Source organism: Pholis gunnellus (genome assembly GCF_910591455.1).
Source record: "Pholis gunnellus genome assembly, chromosome: 18".
NCBI lineage: Eukaryota > Metazoa > Chordata > Actinopteri > Perciformes > Pholidae > Pholis > Pholis gunnellus.
In genome coordinates this window covers 21,061,720-21,081,742 of record NC_136545.1, presented here as the reverse complement: position 1 = coordinate 21,081,742, position 20,023 = coordinate 21,061,720, and the positions used below count along the sequence as shown (strand labels likewise).

General features: G+C 46.0%; 2 protein-coding genes across 2 annotated transcripts; both read left to right on the top strand.

Moving 5' to 3' along the window:
* On the top strand, positions 1-10,034 carry apc (APC regulator of WNT signaling pathway). Its single transcript, XM_079179089.1, has 10 exons — positions 1-71; positions 1,079-1,210; positions 1,331-1,508; positions 1,585-1,785; positions 2,287-2,382; positions 2,515-2,654; positions 2,831-2,908; positions 3,022-3,138; positions 3,481-3,695; positions 3,835-10,034. The coding sequence occupies exons 3-10, from the start codon at positions 1,337-1,339 to the stop codon at positions 8,855-8,857; spliced, it is 6,042 nt and encodes a 2,013-aa protein (XP_079035215.1). The 5' UTR covers positions 1-71; positions 1,079-1,210; positions 1,331-1,336; the 3' UTR covers positions 8,858-10,034.
* A 989-nt stretch (positions 10,035-11,023) lies between these two features.
* Positions 11,024-19,643, top strand: LOC306710507 (FSD1-like protein). Its single transcript, XM_079179101.1, has 13 exons — positions 11,024-11,084; positions 12,970-13,065; positions 13,180-13,311; positions 13,654-13,755; positions 13,922-13,944; positions 14,337-14,458; positions 15,140-15,373; positions 15,770-15,868; positions 16,186-16,315; positions 17,166-17,254; positions 17,504-17,758; positions 18,199-18,287; positions 18,514-19,643. Exons 1-13 carry the CDS (start codon positions 11,067-11,069, stop codon positions 18,613-18,615), a joined length of 1,491 nt encoding a protein of 496 aa, XP_079035227.1. The 5' UTR covers positions 11,024-11,066; the 3' UTR covers positions 18,616-19,643.
* Positions 19,644-20,023: the final 380 nt, after the last annotated feature.

The window sequence follows — 20,023 nt, the reverse complement described above, 5'->3', positions numbered from 1 at the left end:
GTGTGTAGGACCGCGTGTCTCGTATTCAGCAGATCGATAAGGACATCCTGCGACTGGGAGCACGACTGCAGGTAAGCTCACCTGTTCTTTGTCGTAATAATAGTTTTAGAATTTCCAGAAGATTTTCAAAATAAAATATGAAAGAAATGCTTGTGTCCATCCGCTCCTGTTGAATATTATTATAATTTATATTAACACTGATGGTACTACCGAGAGTAGTACTACTACTACTTTAAATACTTCTACTACTAATGGTACTGCTGAGAGTTTTAGTGTATACTGATTCTGCCACCACCACTGTGCTGTTTCCGCTTGTGGTACTAATACACATAAAATACACAAAGAAGCCAGAGAAAGAGAGGTACTATTGATTTGGCTAATAGTGTAAATACTACTATACTTGAACACATTCATACTAGTACTGCTACTACAAATACTGGTTGGTTTACTGCTGCCACAAATATTACTTCTACTGTTTATACGACAAAAAAAAAGGTACAAGAACTATAAATTGGTACTAGTACTGCTACTGTTGCCGTACTATTACAGTACTGGTACTTCTGCACATTGTACTACTATCACTGCAGCTGTGAGTAGTACTGCTAACACTACTGTTGTTAGTACTATTATACATATTTCTATTTGCCTAAAATAATGATCTTAGGCTTTTTATTTTTTGTGTAGTCAAAATAAAACCGTCTGGATAGCGCCATGCTAACGCTATTCTATGCTAACGCTATTCTATGCTAACGCTAAACCGGAAGAACGAGCAGGAAGTTGTAAAAAGGGGGCGGGGCATCATAGATGTGAGTAAACAGCTGGTGGAGCCACCACAGAAGAAGAAGACTTTCTTTTGAGAGTTTTCTGTAAATTCCGTTGATTTTTGCTCCACTTATAGAATGTTTTTACTGTGACATTATTTTATTTAATCTGATGTGTTCAAATGAAATGTTCATCTCTCTCTCTCTCTCTCTCTCCTCTCTCTCTCTCTCCTTCCTCTCTCTCTCCCTCTCTCTCTCTCCTCCTCTCCCCCTCTCCCTCTCTCTCTCTCTCCCTCTCTCTCTCTCTCTCTCTCTAGGTGGAGGAAGCTCAGGGGGCGACCGACAGCAGCGGATTGGCCGGAGCTCAGGTGAGCCGGTTGGACCAAGAGCCAGCCAATGAGACGAGCTACTCTGTGCCTCGACGAATCACCAGCCACCTCGGAACCAAGGTGATTAATTCTACCCAGCAACACAACGACGAAACCTCCTCACCCTCCACCAAATGTGTCGCCCCCCTACAGGTGGAGATGGTGTCCACTGTAAAAAGTTGTCTGTGTCGCCCCCTGCAGGTGGAGATGGTGTACAGTCTTCTGTCGATGTTGGGGACTCACGATAAAGACGACATGTCGCGGACGCTGCTCGCCATGTCGAGCTCGCAGGACTCGTGCATCGCCATGCGTCAGTCCGGCTGTCTGCCGCTGCTCATCCAGCTGCTGCACGGCAACGACAAGGACTCCCTGCTGCTAGGTGAGTCAGTTCCCACACAGAGGGAACGTGTTCCTGTCTGTTTCTCACAGGTAACTCACCTGTCGGTTTACATCAGGTAACTCCCGGGGCAGCAAAGAGGCTCGCGCGCGCGCGTCGGCCGCGCTGCACAACATCGTCCACAGTCAGCCCGACGACAAGAGGGGCCGGCGGGAGATCCGAGTGCTGCACCTGCTGGAGCAGGTCCGCCATTACTGCGAGGAGTGCTGGAGCTGGCAGGAGAACCACGAGAGGGGCGTCGACCAGGAGGACAACCCCAGTGAGTGATGTCACACACACACACACACTGACCAATCAGGAGGACAGGACGGCGTAACACGTCACATGTCCACATTTGTAAATGTTGTATATTGTGTTTAGTAGTTAATGTATAACGATAACAAAGTGTTTCAAAGATGGAGAGAAATGTTGCGAATAAAGTAAACTAGAAATGGAGAGATGTTGGGCTTATGTTCTGTAACCAGTGTAGCATGAAAGCATCGTGGAATTAGCAAGATAGCTAGCGGATGGCTGGCAACTTGGCTAGCTCGCTAATCCCGCGAGGCTTTAATCCAGTGCTGGTTACAGAACATACAGTCAAGCTACCGAGCCAGCTGTGAGTGACCCAACGGATTGAAAGAAACTCATACTTTCTTTACAACAAGAAAAACAAGCTAACAGAACTTTCTAGCCAGCGTTAGCTAACGTGTTCACAGAATTGTATACACATATAATATATATATATATAAATATATATATACTGTATATATTGTGTCTTCAGTGCCGTCTCCAGTGGAGCATCAGATCTGTCCGGCCGTCTGCGTCCTCATGAAGCTTTCATTTGATGAAGAACATCGACACGCCATGAACGAACTCGGTCAGTGGGACCATCAACTGGTTTAATGTTCCTCTGGTTTAATGTTCCTCTGGTTTAATATTTCCTCTGGTTTAATATTTCCTCTCTGGTATTCATACCCTCTGTATGGCTGTGGGTTATTTGTCCCTGCAGGCGGTCTGCAGGCGGTGGCTGAGCTGCTGCAGGTGGACTGTGAGATGTTCGGTCTGAGCAGCGATCATTACAGCGTCACCCTGCGGCGATACGCCGGCATGGGGCTCACCAACCTCACCTTTGGAGACGTAGCCAATAAGGTCGGAGGAAATCACAAACATCAACAACAATCAATCATCTCACACACACACACACACACACACACACACACACACACACACAAGACACACACACACACACACACACACACACACACACGCTCCTCTAACTCTGTAACCAATCAGATCACAGCTTCACGTTGTTGTTTTCCCATCAGGCCACGCTGTGCTCCATGAAGGGCTGCATGAGAGCGATGGTCGCTCAGCTGAAGTCTGACAGTGAAGACCTGCAGCAGGTAAACCTGTGTTTGATGACGGTTTAGATCTCTGAGCTCATCGGCTGCACGGTGCCGGCTTTAGTCTCAGCGTTTGAATATTTCTTTGTCCTGTTGGTCCTTGTCTTTTCTAGGTGATAGCGAGTGTGTTGAGGAACCTGTCGTGGCGCGCTGACGTGAACAGCAAGAAGACGCTGCGTGAGGTCGGCAGCGTGCGAGCGCTGACCGGCTGTGCTCTCGAGATCCAGAAGGTAAATAACGAACGAACAACAGTTATGACGACATCAATCAGTCAAAAGAAGAAAAACAAGTTGAATTTATTTGATAATTTATTTTACAAAAATTTGAAAACAATAGAATTTATAAATCCAACATTTCTCCTCATGTTACCAACGTAAGAACAACATGGAGGCTCTACGTGTAAATATGAAACTATTGACATGTTTCAGCCTCTCCTCCCCTCTTTCCTCTCCTCTAATCTCTCCTCTCCTCATACATCATGTTCAACTCTGGTGACGGCAGGTTTTGGTGTTCAAAGGGTTAAATGTTAATCAGTTCTTCTGCAGTTTCTCACTTTGTTTCTTCTCTTTCAGGAGTCGACTCTGAAGTCCGTACTGAGCGCGCTCTGGAACCTGTCGGCTCACTGCACGGAGAACAAGGCGGACATCTGCGCGGTGGACGGCGCTCTGGCGTTTCTGGTGGGAACGCTGACTCACCGCAGCCACACCAACACGCTCGCCATCATCGAGAGCGGCGGCGGGATCCTCCGCAACGTCTCCAGCCTCATCGCCACCAACGAAGCGCACAGGTAAACGGCAGACACTCCAGCCTTATATCCACCTAAGACAGAGCCTTAAGTCAGCAGCGAGGGAACATTATGGACTTAAATGACCTGCGAGTCATGTGATCCATTACAGTTTCTCTTCTCCCTCTGTGTTGTCTTGCAGGCAGATCCTGCGTGAGCACGGCTGCCTGCCGACTCTGCTGCAGCACCTGAAGTCGCACAGTTTGACCATCGTGTCCAACGCCTGCGGGACGCTTTGGAATCTGTCGGCCAGGGACGCCAAAGACCAGGAGGCCTTGTGGGAGCTGGGCGCCGTCGGCATGCTGCGTAACCTCATTCACTCCCGGCACAAGATGATCGCCATGGGCAGCGCCGCCGCCCTGCGCAACCTGATGGCCAACCGGCCGGCACGCTACAAGGACGCCAGCGTGGTGTCGCCGGGCGCTGGCGCCCCGTCGCTGCACGCCCGCAAACAGAAGGCGTTGTTCGAGGAGCTGGACGCCCAGCAGCTGTCTGAGACTTTCGACAACATTGACAACCTCAGCCCGAAGGCGGCGCACAGGAAGGGGCGGGGCTGTAATGGCGCCGGAGGAGGAGGAGGAGGAGCGGGAGGGAGCTCGACACGCTCGTACACCAACACGCCGGTGCTGTCGAGCCCGAAGAACGGAGACGGATCGAAGAGGACGAGTGAGGAGGTGCCGTACGCCCGGACCGTGTTCCCGCCCAGCGTCCGAGCGTCCAGCGACAGCCTCAACAGCGTCACGAGCGCCGACGGGTACGGGAACCGCGGCAAGACGAAACCGTCGACGGAGCCGTTCTACTCGTCCGAAGAGAACGGAGCCAACAAGTGCTGCGTCTACAGGAAGTACCCGGCCGACCTGGCGCACAAGATCCGCAGCGCCAACCACATGGCGGACGACGACGGCGCCGAGTTGGACACGCCCATCAACTACAGCCTCAAGTACTCCGACGAACAGCTGAACTCTGGGAGACAGAGTCCGAGTCACCGCGGCAGCATCGAGAGCGACGAGGAAGAAGAGCTGGACGCCAGGCTGAGGAGGAGGAACGCCGGCGGCGACTCGGCAGCGACCGGCAGCCGCGTCGCGTCCGCCGCGCAGCCTCGCTATGTCGTCGCGGCGGCAAATTCAAACTATGGCGGCGACGCGGCGGTCGAGCAGCCGATCGACTACAGTCTGAAGTACGGCGCCGACGCCGCACGAAAACCGCTGTTCAAGCCGGAGGAGACCGCCGCCCCCTCCGGCCCGCCTCCTCCGTCGTCCTCTGGCAACAAGCTCCGCCCCCCTCCGCCCCCGGCCAATCGGACGGTGCCAAAAGGCAACCAGGAGTCGACGCAGACGTACTGCGTGGAGGACACGCCCATCTGCTTCTCCAGAGGCAGCTCGCTCTCCTCGCTGTCATCGTCGGAGGAAGACGAAGACTGCAACGTCATCGAGAGGAAGAGGAGAGGCGGGAGGAGCGGTAACGATTACCCGACACTTCCTGTCAGCGAGAAAGACGCACACGAGCATCAGCAGAGGCAGCAGAAGGAGGCGGAGAGCCAGACCGCCGCTGCTGCCGCCGCCGCCGCAGCCGCCGCTTCCGCTCCCTCCTCACGAGGCCGACGTGGTCACCACCACCATCACGGCCACGCCCACCACCATCACCACCACCACGTGACGTCATCATCGGGCGCCAGGACTCCCAAGAGTCCTCCGGAGCAGCCGTACGCTCAGGAGACGCCGCTGATGTTCAGCCGCTGCACGTCGGTCAGCTCCCTCGACAGCTTCTCCACGTCCTCCATCGCCAGCTCCGTGCGCTCCAGCGAGCCGTGCAGCGGCATGCCGAGCGGCGTGGTCAGCCCCAGCGACCTGCCCGACAGCCCGGGGCAGACCATGCCGCCGAGCCGCGCCAAGACGCCGCCGCCGCCGCTTCCTCCGCCGACGCAGAGCGCCAAGGAGGAGGAGAAAACCAAGAAGAAGAAGAAGAAGGACGAGGAGGAGAGCAGCGCGGACGTCCTGCTGCACTTCGCCACGGAGAGCACGCCGCACGGCTTCTCCAGAGCCTCCAGTCTGAGCGCGCTCAGTCTGGACGAGCCGTACATCGCGGCGGAGATGAGAGGGAATGAAGAGGAAGACGAGGGAGGGAACGAGGAGAGGAAGGACGAGGAGGGGGCGAAACCCATCCTCGACGAATCCGACGACGACGAGATCCTGGAGGCGTGCATCAACATGGCCATGCCCAAGTCGTCACGGAAACCAAAGAAACAGCAACAAGCAGCGCCGAGGAAACCCAGCCAGCTTCCTGTTTATAAGCTCCACCCACCTCAGAGTCGTGGCCAATCGCAGCAGAGGAAGGAGGCGCCTCTGCCGCCGGAGGAGGTGCCGAGAGTTTACTGCGTGGAGGGAACCCCGCTCAACTTCTCCACCGCCACCTCGCTCAGTGACCTCACCATCGACTCCCCACCCAATGAGGAGGCGGCAGCAGCCGCCGTCGCACCCGTAGCCCCGCCCACCTCCGGCCAGAGGAGAGGGGCGGGGCTCCCGGAGGGCGAGAATGGCGACGACATCCTCGCCGAGTGCATCAGCGCCGCCATGCCCAAAGCCAAACCCAGAAAACCAATCAGAGCGTCGGTGAACAGCGAGCACCTCCAAGCCCCGCCTCTTCCTCCTTCGGCCCCGCCCCCTCTCGCCCTGCAGCAGCAGCAGCAGAAGAAGAAGCCGACGTCGCCGGTGAAGCCGATGCCCCAGCGGGCGGCGTACGGCGTCGCCAAAGCAAAACCGGGGTTTGCCTTTGACTCGCCGCACCACTACACGCCCATCGAGGGCACGCCGTGCTGCTTCTCACGCAACGACTCGCTGAGCTCGCTTGACTTCGACGAAGACGACGGTGGTGGCGGCGGCGGAGAGAAGGACGAGGAGAAGAAAAAAAAAGAAGAAGAAGGCAGGAAGAGGAAACAGCAAACGGCGGCTGTTTTCCCGCGAACGAAACCGGCGACCGAGTCCGACGAGAAGCAGAAGTTCGCCATCGAGGACACGCCCGTCTGCTTCTCCAGGAACTCGTCTCTGAGCTCTCTGAGCGACATCGACCAGGAGAACAACAACAAGGAGTTCGCTCCGCCTCCGCCGCCCGAGAAGAAAGATAGCAGCAAAGCGGGAGGAAAGTCTCCTCCTCCGCAGGAGTTGAAGCCCCGCCCCCCTGCGGCGAGCTGCTACACTCCCAAAGCGTTCCACGTGGAGGACACGCCCGTCTGCTTCTCCAGGAACTCGTCGCTCAGCTCGCTGAGCATCGACTCGGAGGACGACCTGCTGCAGGAGTGCATCAGCTCCGCCATGCCCAAGAAGAAGAAGAAGGCTGCAGCAGCCGCCGCTGCCGCCGCCGTGGCCATGACGCTTCCTGCTTCCAAAGCCGAGGATGACATTTTGGCCGAGGACGAGCCTTCAGAGGCGCCGAGAAGCCCCGCCTCCCCTGACTCGGAGACATTCGATTGGAAGGCGATCCAGGAAGGTGCCAACTCCATCGTCAGCAGCCTGAACGCCGCCGCCGCCGCCGCACCGCTGTCACGCCAGCCGTCATCGGACTCCGACTCGGTTCTCTCCCTGAAGTCTGTGGGCTCGCCGTTCCGCCTTCCGGCAGCCAATAACAATGCAGAAGAAGAAGGGGAGGAGAAGGGGGAGGCGGCGATGAAGCGAGGGGGGAGAATCCTGAAGGGCGGAGAACGCAGCACACTGGAGGCCAAGAAGAAGAAGGAGGAAATAGAGGAGGAGGAGGCGGCGAACGCGTTGAGAGGCGGGAAGAAGGTATACAGGAGTCCTTTCACGGGGAAACCGAGGGCGGAGCCATCTGCCAGGGGGCGGAGCAAGCCCAGAGCGGCAGCTGTGGCCAAACCTCCGGGAAGCAGCGACGGCACCGACAGAGGAGGCGGGTCCTCTCGGGACTCCACGCCGTCCCGCTCTTCCTCGGCAGCCAATCAGAAAGGAGGAAAGCTGCTTCAGATGCCGCGCACGGCGTCTCCAGGAAGTGCGTCGTCGTCATCGTCTTCGGCCTCCAGACCGGCCAAACAGAGTGGGACGGCGAGGAGCGGTGGCGGTGGCGGCGGCGGCGGCGGAGGCATCCCGAGGAGCGAGTCGGCGTCGAGGATCGGCGCCTCCACGGCGGCCAAGAAGCAGAAGGCGGAGCCAGAGAAGCCAGCGCTGGTCCGTCAGTCGACCTTCATCAAAGAAGCGCCGAGTCCGACGCTGAAGAGGAAGCTGGAGGAGTCGGCGGTGGCCGTAACACCGTTAGAGTCGCCGTCCAGCCCCGATACGCCGCTACCGTTAACGACCCGGAGAAACGACGTCAACCGCTCGCACTCCGAGAGCCCGTCACGCCCACAGGAAGAGACGTCATCGCGGTTCAGCCGCACGGGCACCTGGAAGCGGGAAAGTAGCAACGCTGGAGGAGGAGGCGGGAGCAAACACTCGACGTCGTTGCCGCGCGTTGGGACGTGGAAGAGGACGGGAAGCTCGTCATCGGTGCTGTCGGCGTCGTCGGAGTCCAGCGAGAAGGGGCGGAGCGAGGAGGAGAGCGGCGTGAGGTCGCAGGGAACGTGGAGGAAGGGGAAGAGTGGCGGCGACTCGTCGGCCGGGCGCTTCTCCGACAAATCGGAAGACGTGTGGGTCCGTCTGGAGGATTGTCCCGTCAACAACCCGCGCTCCTCCTCTTCCTGTTCGGCTCGCTCTCCCACCACCAACGCCCCGCCCGTCATTGACAGCCCCGCCCCCTCCAAGATCCCCTCTTCCTCCTGCTCTTCCTCTTCTTCCTCCTCCAACCTCAACCTGCGCCGGAGCTGTGAGAGCCTCGACGACAAGCCGCCGCCGCCCGAACGCCCTCAACAACAACAACAACAGCAACAACAACAACAACAACAACAACAACGCAGTCAGCAGCGGAGCGGCGCCGTGGCGGCTCGGGTCAGCCCCTTCAACTACACGCCGAGTCCAAGGAAGAGCAGCTCTGATGTCACCGCCACGCCCACGCCACCCACCACCACCACCACCGCCACCACGACATCATCGTCTTCGTCGTCGACAACTCCCACGCGACCTTCGCTCATCCCGACCCCCGTCACTAAGAAACGGGAGCCGAAGGGCGGCGAGGGCGGCGGCAGCGGCGGAGAGCGCGGCTCGTACATCGTGACGTCGGTGTGAAAACAGGAAACAGGAAGAAGACTCGTAATTAGACACAAAATGGCCACCACAGCTGGGACAGTTGACTGAAACAGAGGAAGTGTATATACGGAGGAAGAAAAACGTCAGAAAGTGTTTGTTTGTGAACCGAAGTGCACAGGAAGTGAGTCTGTATTTAAGTGCTAGCCCCGCCCCCCTCACCGGCTCTCCTCCCCCCTCATTGGCTCTTCTCACCTGCCAGTCAAGGTTCTTTATTCGATGAGAGAGAAACTTTAAAAATGAACTTTTTATGTTTTTATACCACTAAAAATGATGAGTAGCGCTTAGCTCCGCCCCTTTCTGCCTGTGATCCTGCATGGCCCCCGACCCCCCTTAACGATGACAGTTGCCATGGTGATATAACAATGATGATGATGATGTTTCTGCTAGCTGTAGCGTTTTGAAGACGATTCTGCTCTTTCGGAAGTTTTCATGCTTTTTTTTTTTTTCACGGAGTTTGGTTCTGAAAAAATAACCACACGATTTTTCTCCTGTCGTCGGGTAGAAATTAATTTATTCTCTCCTTTTGGAGACAGTTTGGTGAGTTCAACATGTCAGATGTGACTTTGCTGCGGTTTGAACATGAGGGATTCACAGTTTGAGTCTTAAAATAATCCAAAAACATTAGTTTGGATTCTCAAGAAAACTTGTTTTTCTGGGACATAAAATGTTATGTTGAACAGATGTTTGAATTGTTTAAATCTAAAGACTTTGTGTCAGATGGATGTAAAAAATCAGTTTTTCAGAACCTCACTCGTCACTCTCACAAAGGCATTTATTCCAGAGGAGAAGTTTGCTGCCAGCCGACTGAACTTTAAGATGAAACCACTTTGAAACGTTTTGAGTCCGTTCTTGAATTTCCTGGTGAATATTTTGGAGGATTTTAGATTTTGAGGAAATGTTGGCTGAAAAACTTCCCGCTCTCTCTCGTTGGAAAAACAAATAACACTGTAAAAACGTAAGTTATTGCTGTAAAACCTTAAAAACCTTTTAACTTTGAAGCACATAATTTAAAAACAAAAATGTTTTTTTTTTGTTGCCAAAAATGGTGAGTTTCCACCGTGTTGTTCATGCTGTACGCTGAGTCTCACTGTTCTGTGTCTGCTGTGAACCAGTCGAAGGCTGTTAAACAGATGATGAACAATAAAATTCAACATTTAGGTGCAAACGTCTCTGGTTGTTTGATTGAGAATATGAGAGATGGATTCATTCTTTTAACATGTTTGTTGGAGAGATTATTTAGTTTTCTGTTATATTATTTATATATATATATATATATATATATATATAAATAATATATTATGTTTCATCCAGCAGGTTCACGTCTGTATCACTGCAGCTAACGTTTAAATAACTCCAGTTAACATTAAGTCATGTGACTTCTGTATAATCCTTTAATATAATCCACAGGAGACTCACATTTACTCAGCACACTTATATATAAATATATATATTTATATATAAATATATATATTTATATATAAATATATATATTTATATATAAATATATATATTTCACTTTAAAACACTGTTGACTCGTCACAGGATGATCAGGGGAAGAAGAAGAAGATGAAGACAAACCGCTGAGTTCATAAAGATCCACACAAAACAAGTGAAATGTCAGACGAGAGAAAAGGACTGGAACCTCCACAGGAACCGGCTTCAATGGAACCGTTGCAGCGCTGTAGACCCTCCTCTGTAGATCCTCTGTAGATCCTCTGTAGAATCGCTGTAGATCCTCCTCTGTAGATCCTCTGTAGACCCTCCGTAGACCCTCCTCTGTAGACCCTCTGTAGACCCTCCTCTGTAGACCCTCCTCTGTAGACCCTCTGTAGACCCTCCTCTGTAGACCCTCCTCTGTAGACCCGCTGTAGACCTTCTGTATATCCTCTATTGGAACAATCCCACCATGCAATGCTCCGAATGTGTACAGTGTGTTATTACTATTATTAGCAGTAAAAGTCTAGTTTATTTAAAACGCAAATCAAAATGATAAATTATTTATTAAATGATAAATCGGGATATACATTTCCCACATTTATAATATATTTATATATAGTTCTGTCACCTGTAGACTCTTATTTTGACACTGCAAACCGGAAACAAGGCTGTGATGTTGTGTCTGACTTCACTTCCGGTCTTCGTCCTTCCTCTCCCTCTCTCCCCCTCTCTCTCTCTCTCTCTCATTCAGATGATGGACACTCAGAAGGTAAGAATCTAATCGATCGATGATCAATAACATCTGATCCGTCAGCTGACGCACAGGAAACACGTGGAGGAAGAGAGAGAGAGGATTAGCTAGCTGTTAGCTGTTAGCAGCCAAAGTCCCTCTCTCTGGTCGAGTCAGTATCACTTTGAATGAGGGATTTACAGATAAGACTCTCTCTCTCTCTGGTAGAGTCACTATCAGTATGAATGGACCGTCGATCAGCTGATTTTATTGTATTTCCTCTGAAACTTTATCTTTAAAACGCTCAGGTGTTTTTCTCTCTTCAGGTAACTGGACGCTGTTCATTCTCTCTGTAACTCGACCTCTCTCTCTCTCTCTCTCTCTCTCTCTCTCTCTCTCTCTGTCGGTGTAACTCGACCTCTATGACTTGCCTCTAAATGTTCAGTAGCAACACAATACTACAAGGACACGTAGTGTGTGATACTTGTACTACCTTCAGTACTCTGATCGAAACCATGATACTGTGGTCTGATTGATGCTGATGATCAATAGGTTTGACCAGAGGCTTTCACACTGAACGTCTTCTGAGTCATCAGTGCGCAGTGGAAGCTTCAGTAGACATGTAGGTCAGTGCAGGTGATGCAGTAGTGTTACAGTGGCGCTATAAAACCACTGCATCACATGTTAATCTGTAAAACCACTGCATCACATGTTAATCTGTTAAACCACTGCATCACATGTTAATCTGTAAAACCACTGCATCACATGCTAATCTATAAAACCACTGCATCACATGTTAATCTGTTAAACCACTGCATCACATGTTAATCTGTAAAACCACTGCATCACATGTTAATCTGCTAAACCACTGCATCACATGCTAATCTGTAAAACCACTGCATCACATGCTAATCTGTAAAACCACTGCATCACATGCTAATCTATAAAACCACTGCATCACATGCTAATCTGTAAAACCACTGCATCACATGTTAATCTGTAAAACCACTGCATCACATGCTAATCTATAAAACCACTGCATCACATGCTAATCTATAAAACCACTGCATCACATGCTAATCTATAAAACCACTGCATCACATGCTAATCTATAAAACCACTGCATCACATGCTAATCTGCAAAACCACTGCATCACATGTTAATCTGTAAAACCACTGCATCACATGTTAATCTGTAAAACCACTGCATCACATGTTAATCTGTAAAACCACTGCATCACATGTTAATCTGTTAAACTACTGCATCACATGTTAATCTGTTAAACTACTGCATCACATGTTAATCTGTAAAACCACTGCATCACATGTTAATCTGCTAAACCACTGCATCACATGCTAATCTGTAAAACCACTGCATCACATGCTAATCTGTAAAACCACTGCATCACATGCTAATCTATAAAACCACTGCATCACATGCTAATCTGTAAAACCACTGCATCACATGTTAATCTGTAAAACCACTGCATCACATGCTAATCTATAAAACCACTGCATCACATGCTAATCTATAAAACCACTGCATCACATGCTAATCTATAAAACCACTGCATCACATGCTAATCTGCAAAACCACTGCATCACATGTTAATCTGTAAAACCACTGCATCACATGTTAATCTGTAAAACCACTGCATCACATGTTAATCTGTAAAACCACTGCATCACATGTTAATCTGTTAAACTACTGCATCACATGTTAATCTGTTAAACTACTGCATCACATGTTAATCTGTTAAACTACTGCATCACATGCTAATCTGTTAAACTACTGCATCACATGCTAATCTGTTAAACTACTGCATCACATGCTAATCTGTTAAACTACTGCATCACATGTAGAAAACTGTTAAAAAACGTACTTGTTGTTTTTGTTTTAAAAAGTGTTTTGTGTGTTGAACAGGAAGCTCTTTGCAGGATCATCAGCACGTTAGCCAATAAGAATGAAGAGCTCCAAACTTTCCTGGAAACAGTTGACAACACACTGACGGGACTCCAGGTCAGCAGCTGATTGGCTAAAATGGAGTAAAGGGAGGGGCTTAGGGAGGAGAGGGGGAATGATCTAAAATTAAAAAGACATAATAACTAAAGTAAACTTTGTCCATCCAATCAGGAGGAGTCATGTAAGGTGACGTCAGAGCTGGAGGCGGAGCTCGAACAGTTAAGCTCCGCCCTGGAGGAGAAGGGGGCGGCGCTTCGTGATGTAATTAAAGAGGAGAAGCAGAGGAAAGAGGCGGAGCTTCAGGTAAAGATGCTATTTTTTGTTTTATTTGATAAACTTCTTTCTTCCTGTTGTGTTTTTGTTCTATTTTTCATTATGTATTTTTAAAACCTCTATTTTTCTTTGCTTTGCTTTAACACAGAGTTTTGATTTTCGGCTTTATTCCTCACAGTTTCTAATATTTAAATTTAAATTGAAAGTTTTTTGCCTCATTTGTCATTTAAAAATGTTGATAATACTAAAAGAAATATATCACCATATACTTTTTTACTTAAAAAAATAAAAATGTAGTCCAACATACTTTCTTTTTATTTTATTTTCTTTCATGTATATTTAAAAAAAGTATTTTTGGTTTGATTTTTTCAGAAGCAGATATCGGAGGGGAAGTCCGCTCTGCTGTCGTGTGAAGAACTGCTCGAGTTCGCAAATCAGACTCTGACGATCACCAACGAAGAAGAATTCCTCAAGGTAGTACGAGAAGATGAAGAAGAAATAAAATCACCTTTTCTTGTTAAAACCTTCCAGTTTATTAGTCGCCTAAAATAATGATTAATGTAACTATACAGTAAGACAAACATCAAAAAGCGACTAACTTTGAAATGACTTTGTTTGTTTTGTCTGTTTTCTTTTTCAGGCTGCAAAACAAATCAAAGAAAGGTTTGTTCACTGCTTGAGTATGATATGAGCATATTAATATAATATCAAACATTTTACTTAATATGAACATGAGTTAATGTTTGTATTGATTTATTTATGTAAATTGTGTTTATTGAATGACACGTTTTATTATTAGTTTCTAGATTTGCATTCATCCAGTTTACTGTTTCAGTTGTCACATTTTAATGTTCATTTATATTTGTTATTTGTTGCTTTTGTTGAGTTTGGTTTTAATTAAATTGAATGCTGTTTTGAGTTTTTGTTACTTAATGAAATCAGTTTTAAATTCTTCGTTGATTTCTATTCTAACATTAACACTCTTCAACCAACCAAAGTTCAAAGTTCAGAGTTATAAATGAACCACAGTAACCCCCCCCGCCCGCTGTTGCCAGGGTAACCATGGCTCCAGCGTTCCGACTGACGACTCGTCCGGTGGCGTCGGAGAACATGTCGCAATTTACTGTTGACTTCAGCTCCGAGAGGGCGGGGCTTCAACGACTTCACTTCCTGCCAGGTGAGTCACAGCTCTTCTTCTTCTTCTTCTTCTTCTTCTTCTGTGGTTTGTGTTTTATGTTTTGCTACATTTGTTTATATTTGTCTGCTCAGTTTCTTTTCAGTCAGTTTATTTTTCACTTTTTCTTGTCTTGTCAAATGTGTGTTCATTTTTGGTGTTAGTTCATTATTATACAGTAAACACACACAGTCTGATGTCGTGGGTTGTTTCCCAGCATGCCTCTCTGCTGCGGCTCTCAGCGAGCTGTCCCGGTTTGTTTTTCGGTATTCGAGTTCGTAGCGTTTGATTCTTCCGCTACTGTAAAGTTTACAGTATCTTTGTATCATTATTGTTCACAGTATCTTTATTGTTTAATGTATCTTTGTTGTTTATAGTACCTTTATTGTTAATGGTATCGCTATAGTTTACAGTATCTTGTGTATAATATCTGTATTGTTTATAATATCTTTATTGTTTAATGTATCTTTAATGTTTACAGTACCTTTGTATTGTTTACAGCATCTTTTGTTTACAGTGTCTTTATATACTTTACAGTATCTTTTGTTGATAGTACCTTTATTGTTTAAAGTATCTCTATTGTTTACAATATAATTATATACTTTACAGTATTTTATATACTTTACAGTATTTTATATACTATACAGTATTTTATATACTTTACAGTACCTTTATTGTTTACAGTACCCAGAGCTCCAGAGATCGACGTCTCCAGCTGCGTCGTCCGTGACAACACCGTCACGGTTGCCTGGCAATCTGCCGGTGAGGCTGACAGCGATGGCGAGGGTGTCGGCGGACGAGTCGAACGCTACGAACTCGAATACCGAAAAACAAACCGCGACAGCTCGCTGAGAGCCGCAGGAGAGGCATGCTGGGAAAAAATCCACGACATCAGAGAGACGCACGTCACCATCTCAGGTACTTTGTGTGTTTACTGCTAACTAGCTAATGTTAGCATGCTAACACACTAAAGGTGACAAACATTGTACTAGCTACCTCATGTTAGCATGTAGCCTCACAGAGCTGCTAGCCTTTTAAATTAGTTTATTTAAAAAAACAAATGTTTAATCATTTAAAAAGAGTTGAGTCGAGAAAATACAATGAAAAAATTGTTTTAATAGGTTTATTATGAAAATAAAATGTTTAATTATTTAAAATGACTTTATTATAAAAATAGTGTTTAATTATTTGAAAATAATTTATTATAATAAACAAAATATGTAATTAATTTCAATTAGTTTATGATGAAAATAAGATGTTAAATTACCTTAAAGTGTGTTTGTTATAAAAAGATAAGATGTTATTCTGTTTCAGGTCTGAAGTTTGACTCTCGCTTCGTCGTCGTTCGAGTTCGAGCGAGAAACAAAGCTGCAGCTGGCGAGTTCTCTGAGCCCGTTGCCATGGAAACCAGAGGTGATCACATGACTGATTGAACGAGTGGACACACGTTTCTGTTTTTTCATGATAAAGACAGAATGAGAGATATTGTTCTTAAAGTCCAACATTATGAATTTACATATTTATGTTTCTGTTTCTTTTTGCTTCATTTTGTTCGTTGGTTTATTTTTACTGAAACGCTCGTCATACATTTTTTGTTTTCATTATAATTAAGGAGGCATTTTATTTATTGTGAAGGTACCTATTTGTCTTGTTTTATCGCAGCGTATAACTTCTTCTTCTACTTGTTTTATCGCAGCGTATAACTTCTTCTTCTACTTGTTTTATCGCAGCGTATAACTTTGGCTTCGATGCGGTGACGGCTCACGCTGAGCTGAAGGTTCAGGGCGACTCTGTGACCTGGGAGCCTCAGGGGGTGAAAGGCCACGACCCCCGACTGAGAGGGAAAGAGAATAAGAGCAGGTGAGGGGAACGTGTCACCGATGATGTCGTGTTATTAAGAGCAGGTGAGGGGAACGTGTCACCGATGATGTCGTGTTTTTAAAAATCTCTCCACAAAAAGTCCATTTAGAGTTAATTTAGCTTCTGGCTCGCTTTAATCTTGAGTTTGTTTCTTCTTCTGCTGCTGTGTTTGTTTGTGTTTTGACCTTTTTGTCCCTCTTCAGTCTCCGTACGTCGTCCTCTCCGACTCGCTCAGGTAGAGACTTGTCATCGCTGACAGGTTGCCTAGCAACCGCCGTGTCACCAATCACTTTTCTGCATCCGCCATTTCTCACTTCATGCGGCCAATCACATCACTGCTGACGTCACATCAGCGCTCACAGCTTCAATGAAATCTTTAGATCTCTGTGTTTTTGAATTGTTTCACAGTTTGTATTTTGTTTTTATTATTCAAGGTTCAACACATAGAAAAGTGTTTTTATTTTGTTAATTAAAATGTTAAAGATATTACATTTTTAATTTTCCGAAATGTATATCAGGACTTTATATAAAAGATAAACTGTTTTCACTTAAAGTATCATATATTTGATCTTTTCTACTTTTGTATATTTTGTTAAAATATGTCTATTTTAAAGCAAAGTACTTATATTTAGTATAATATTACAATTATGCGTCTTTTTAATCAGTTTAAAGTTATATTCCGTGTTGTTTTCTTCACGTTTTTTCATCTTTTTCTCTGCTGCATCATCGCTTTGGCACGACCTCATTGGCTGTTTCACCTCGTTGTTTTCCTACTTTTACTGTCTGGGAGGTTTTAAGGGATTTTAAGTCTTTTTAACTTCTAACGTCTAGTTTATTTTAATTTTATTAGCAGCAGAAGCGCCACACCGTCACCCAATAAAACGGCAGGAAGTCGATCAGGACGCGACCGATTCGCTGGAGAGTCGTACACAGTGCTGGGTACTTCACACTATTACCTCATATCGATACTACAACTGATGCCAATACAGGCTGTACTTTGTGTTTTAGAAGTTTCAGTGTTGTTGACTTAGCACCTGCTTTTATGTTGACAGTTATAACAAAAACACCTATTGTTAAATCTAAATGACAGACTTTCATTTTGAAGGTTGCAACATTATTTTATAGATAATTAGTATTTAAATTCTTAAATGTTTTCTAAATTATCTTCTTTCTCTTTCCGTCTCCTAGGTGACCAGGAGATGGCCGGCGGCTGTCACTACTGGGAGCTCCGCCCCCTCACCGACTGGAAGTCGCTCAGCGTGGGCGTGGCCTATCGGGCCAGTCTGGGCCGCTTTGACCAGTTAGGGAAGAGCGCCGGTTCGTGGTGTCTCTACGCCAGCCAATGGCTGCAAAGCTCGCTCGCTGCAAAGCACAACAACAAAGCGAAGGCGCTCGATTGGCCGCTGCCTCAGCGAATCGGAATCTACTGCGACTACGACAACGGTACCGACAAAAGAGTTTAAACTTCAACTTCTTTAACTACATTATCTGACAATTCAACACACATATTAACAAAGTATTCCACTAAAAGTATTTGAAGTATTTGAACATTTTCAGTTATTTTACATTAATGAGGAAGTTCTACGTTGAGTTTGTGGGAAAGACTTTTATTATGAAAGACTTGATCAGATTTAGTGTTGTGCATTCCTACTGGCTTTTATTTTGAAGGTTATGATAGAACTTTCTGTCAGTTTAAGCAAATGACTGACTTTTATTTTGAAAATAATTTTGAAAATGGTACCTTTTTATAGAATTTTGATGTTGAGAAGCAGGATGATTTATACATTTATCTAGGTCCGATTTATTTTACCGGCCCTAGATTCAGAGCTCATTTGAACTGAAGATCTTTTATCAGCTGATGTGTTTCTCTCTTTGTGTTTCAGGTGATTTATCGTTTATCGATGTTGATCAACATCGTCTCCTTCACTCCTTCAAAACAAAGTTCAGCCAACCGCTGATCCCCGCCTTCACAGTCAGTACTACACCACACTGTAGCAATACTACTGAAGTAATACTACATCATCCTGTAGCAATACTACTGAAGTAATACTACACCACACTGTAGTAATACTACTGCAGTAATACTACATCCTAAAAACCTTCACTCTCAGTACTCCAGCACATTGCAGTAATTCTACATCCTCCAGCACTTGTCCTCATCGAGTCGCGGTACTGACTGGAGTAAAACTGTGTTGCAGGTTTGGTGCGGCGGTATCACCATAACAACGGGCCTGCAGGTGCCGAGCTTCATGGGTAATTTCCTCTCCACCAATCAGAGCCTCAGCAACCTGTCGCAGTAGATCCACTTCCTCTCGTCACCTGTTTTTGTTTTATTTTTGATAATTATCATTAATTTATTCATTTTATACATTTGTATTTATTCATTTTAATTTATACCACAAATAATAGTATCTTACATATATTTATAGAAAATACTTGTGAATTGTTGTCTTTATCAAATATGAACTGGAAATATAAAATAAATGTGATATTTAAAGACGTTTAATGAATTTAGAAGATATATTGATTATTGTTATCGGCTCTGTTTTGACAGTCTGGACCTTAAGCCATAGTTTTACTTTGAGTGCTTTTACTTTGAAGATGTACGAACATTGTCTGTTAGCTTGGGCTTTTATTTTGACTGATTTTGTAAAATAGAAAAAACAAAGATCACAAGTGCCGACTGCTGTTTGCAAAAAGTGTTTATAAACATCGACTTGTGATATAAGACGTTATGAAAACATCAAACGGGAGGAAAGAGGAGACAGGAAACACCTCATCGGCTTTCAATAGTAAACGTATTGTTTTCATATTTCAGACATTTATTTTGAAGATAGCATCAGAAAAAAAGGCCTGTTCCCTCTGGCTTTTATTTTGAAGGCTGTAACAAGCTGTGATTTATGTTGACGTTAATGAGGAAGTTCTATGTTGAGTTTGTGTGAAAAACCTTTATTATGAAATACTTGATTAGATTTAGTGTTGTGCATTCCTACTGGCTTTTATTTTGAAGGTTATGATAGAACTTTCTGGTACTTTGACCAAATGACTGACTTTTAGTTTGAAAATTTGAAAATTGCACTTTTATAGATGTTTCTTGTCTTTTCACTTGATGTTGAGAACCAGGATTCAATTTATTTTCAGTTTTTAATAAATGAAAATATCGGACCTGGAGTCATTTATACTGAAAATCTAATCATTAAAATGGTTTATATTTATTGATTTATCATGTTTGTCACATCTGAAATCAGCTCTGATTCAAATGTTTTGTATCAAACATTTTGATTAACTGTGAAAAAAAGAAATAAAGTTTAAAATCTGTGGAAAAATGTTTCAGAGGTTCACTTTGACTTTTTCTCACAAATGATGTCTTGAAGCCCTTCTTTTATATTTAGGCTTTTAATGTGAAAAAACAGGAAGTGTAGCAGTAAACAATAGCTCAACATGAATCTCAGAGGTTGTTGGTTGAAATCCTGTTTAAAGAAACTTTTCCACAAACAGATCAGAACGAAGGGAGGAAGGAGGAAGGAAGGAAGGGAGGAAGGGGGAAGATAAGAAGGGAGGAAAAAAGTTAGATTAGGAGGGAGGATGCAAGGATGGGAGGTAAGAAGGAAAGACGAAAGATAAGAAGAGAGGAAGGACGGAAGATAAGAAAGGAGGACGCTAGTGAGGGAGGTAAGATGGAAGATATGAAGGGAGGAAGGAAAGGAA

Bases quoted from the DNA above. Each gene is read 5' to 3' on its own strand.
- apc (XM_079179089.1), top strand. From the start codon at position 1,337: ATGGTGTACAGTCTTCTGTCGATGTTGGGGACTCACGATAAAGACGAC. The intron at 2,909-3,021 runs GTAAACCTGTGT...TGTCTTTTCTAG, and splicing joins ACAGTGAAGACCTGCAGCAG to GTGATAGCGAGTGTGTTGAG. The intron at 3,696-3,834 runs GTAAACGGCAGA...GTTGTCTTGCAG, and splicing joins GCCACCAACGAAGCGCACAG to GCAGATCCTGCGTGAGCACG.
- LOC306710507 (XM_079179101.1), top strand. The intron at 13,312-13,653 runs GTAAAGATGCTA...TGATTTTTTCAG, and splicing joins GGAAAGAGGCGGAGCTTCAG to AAGCAGATATCGGAGGGGAA. The intron at 17,759-18,198 runs GTACCGACAAAA...TTTGTGTTTCAG, and splicing joins CTACTGCGACTACGACAACG to GTGATTTATCGTTTATCGAT.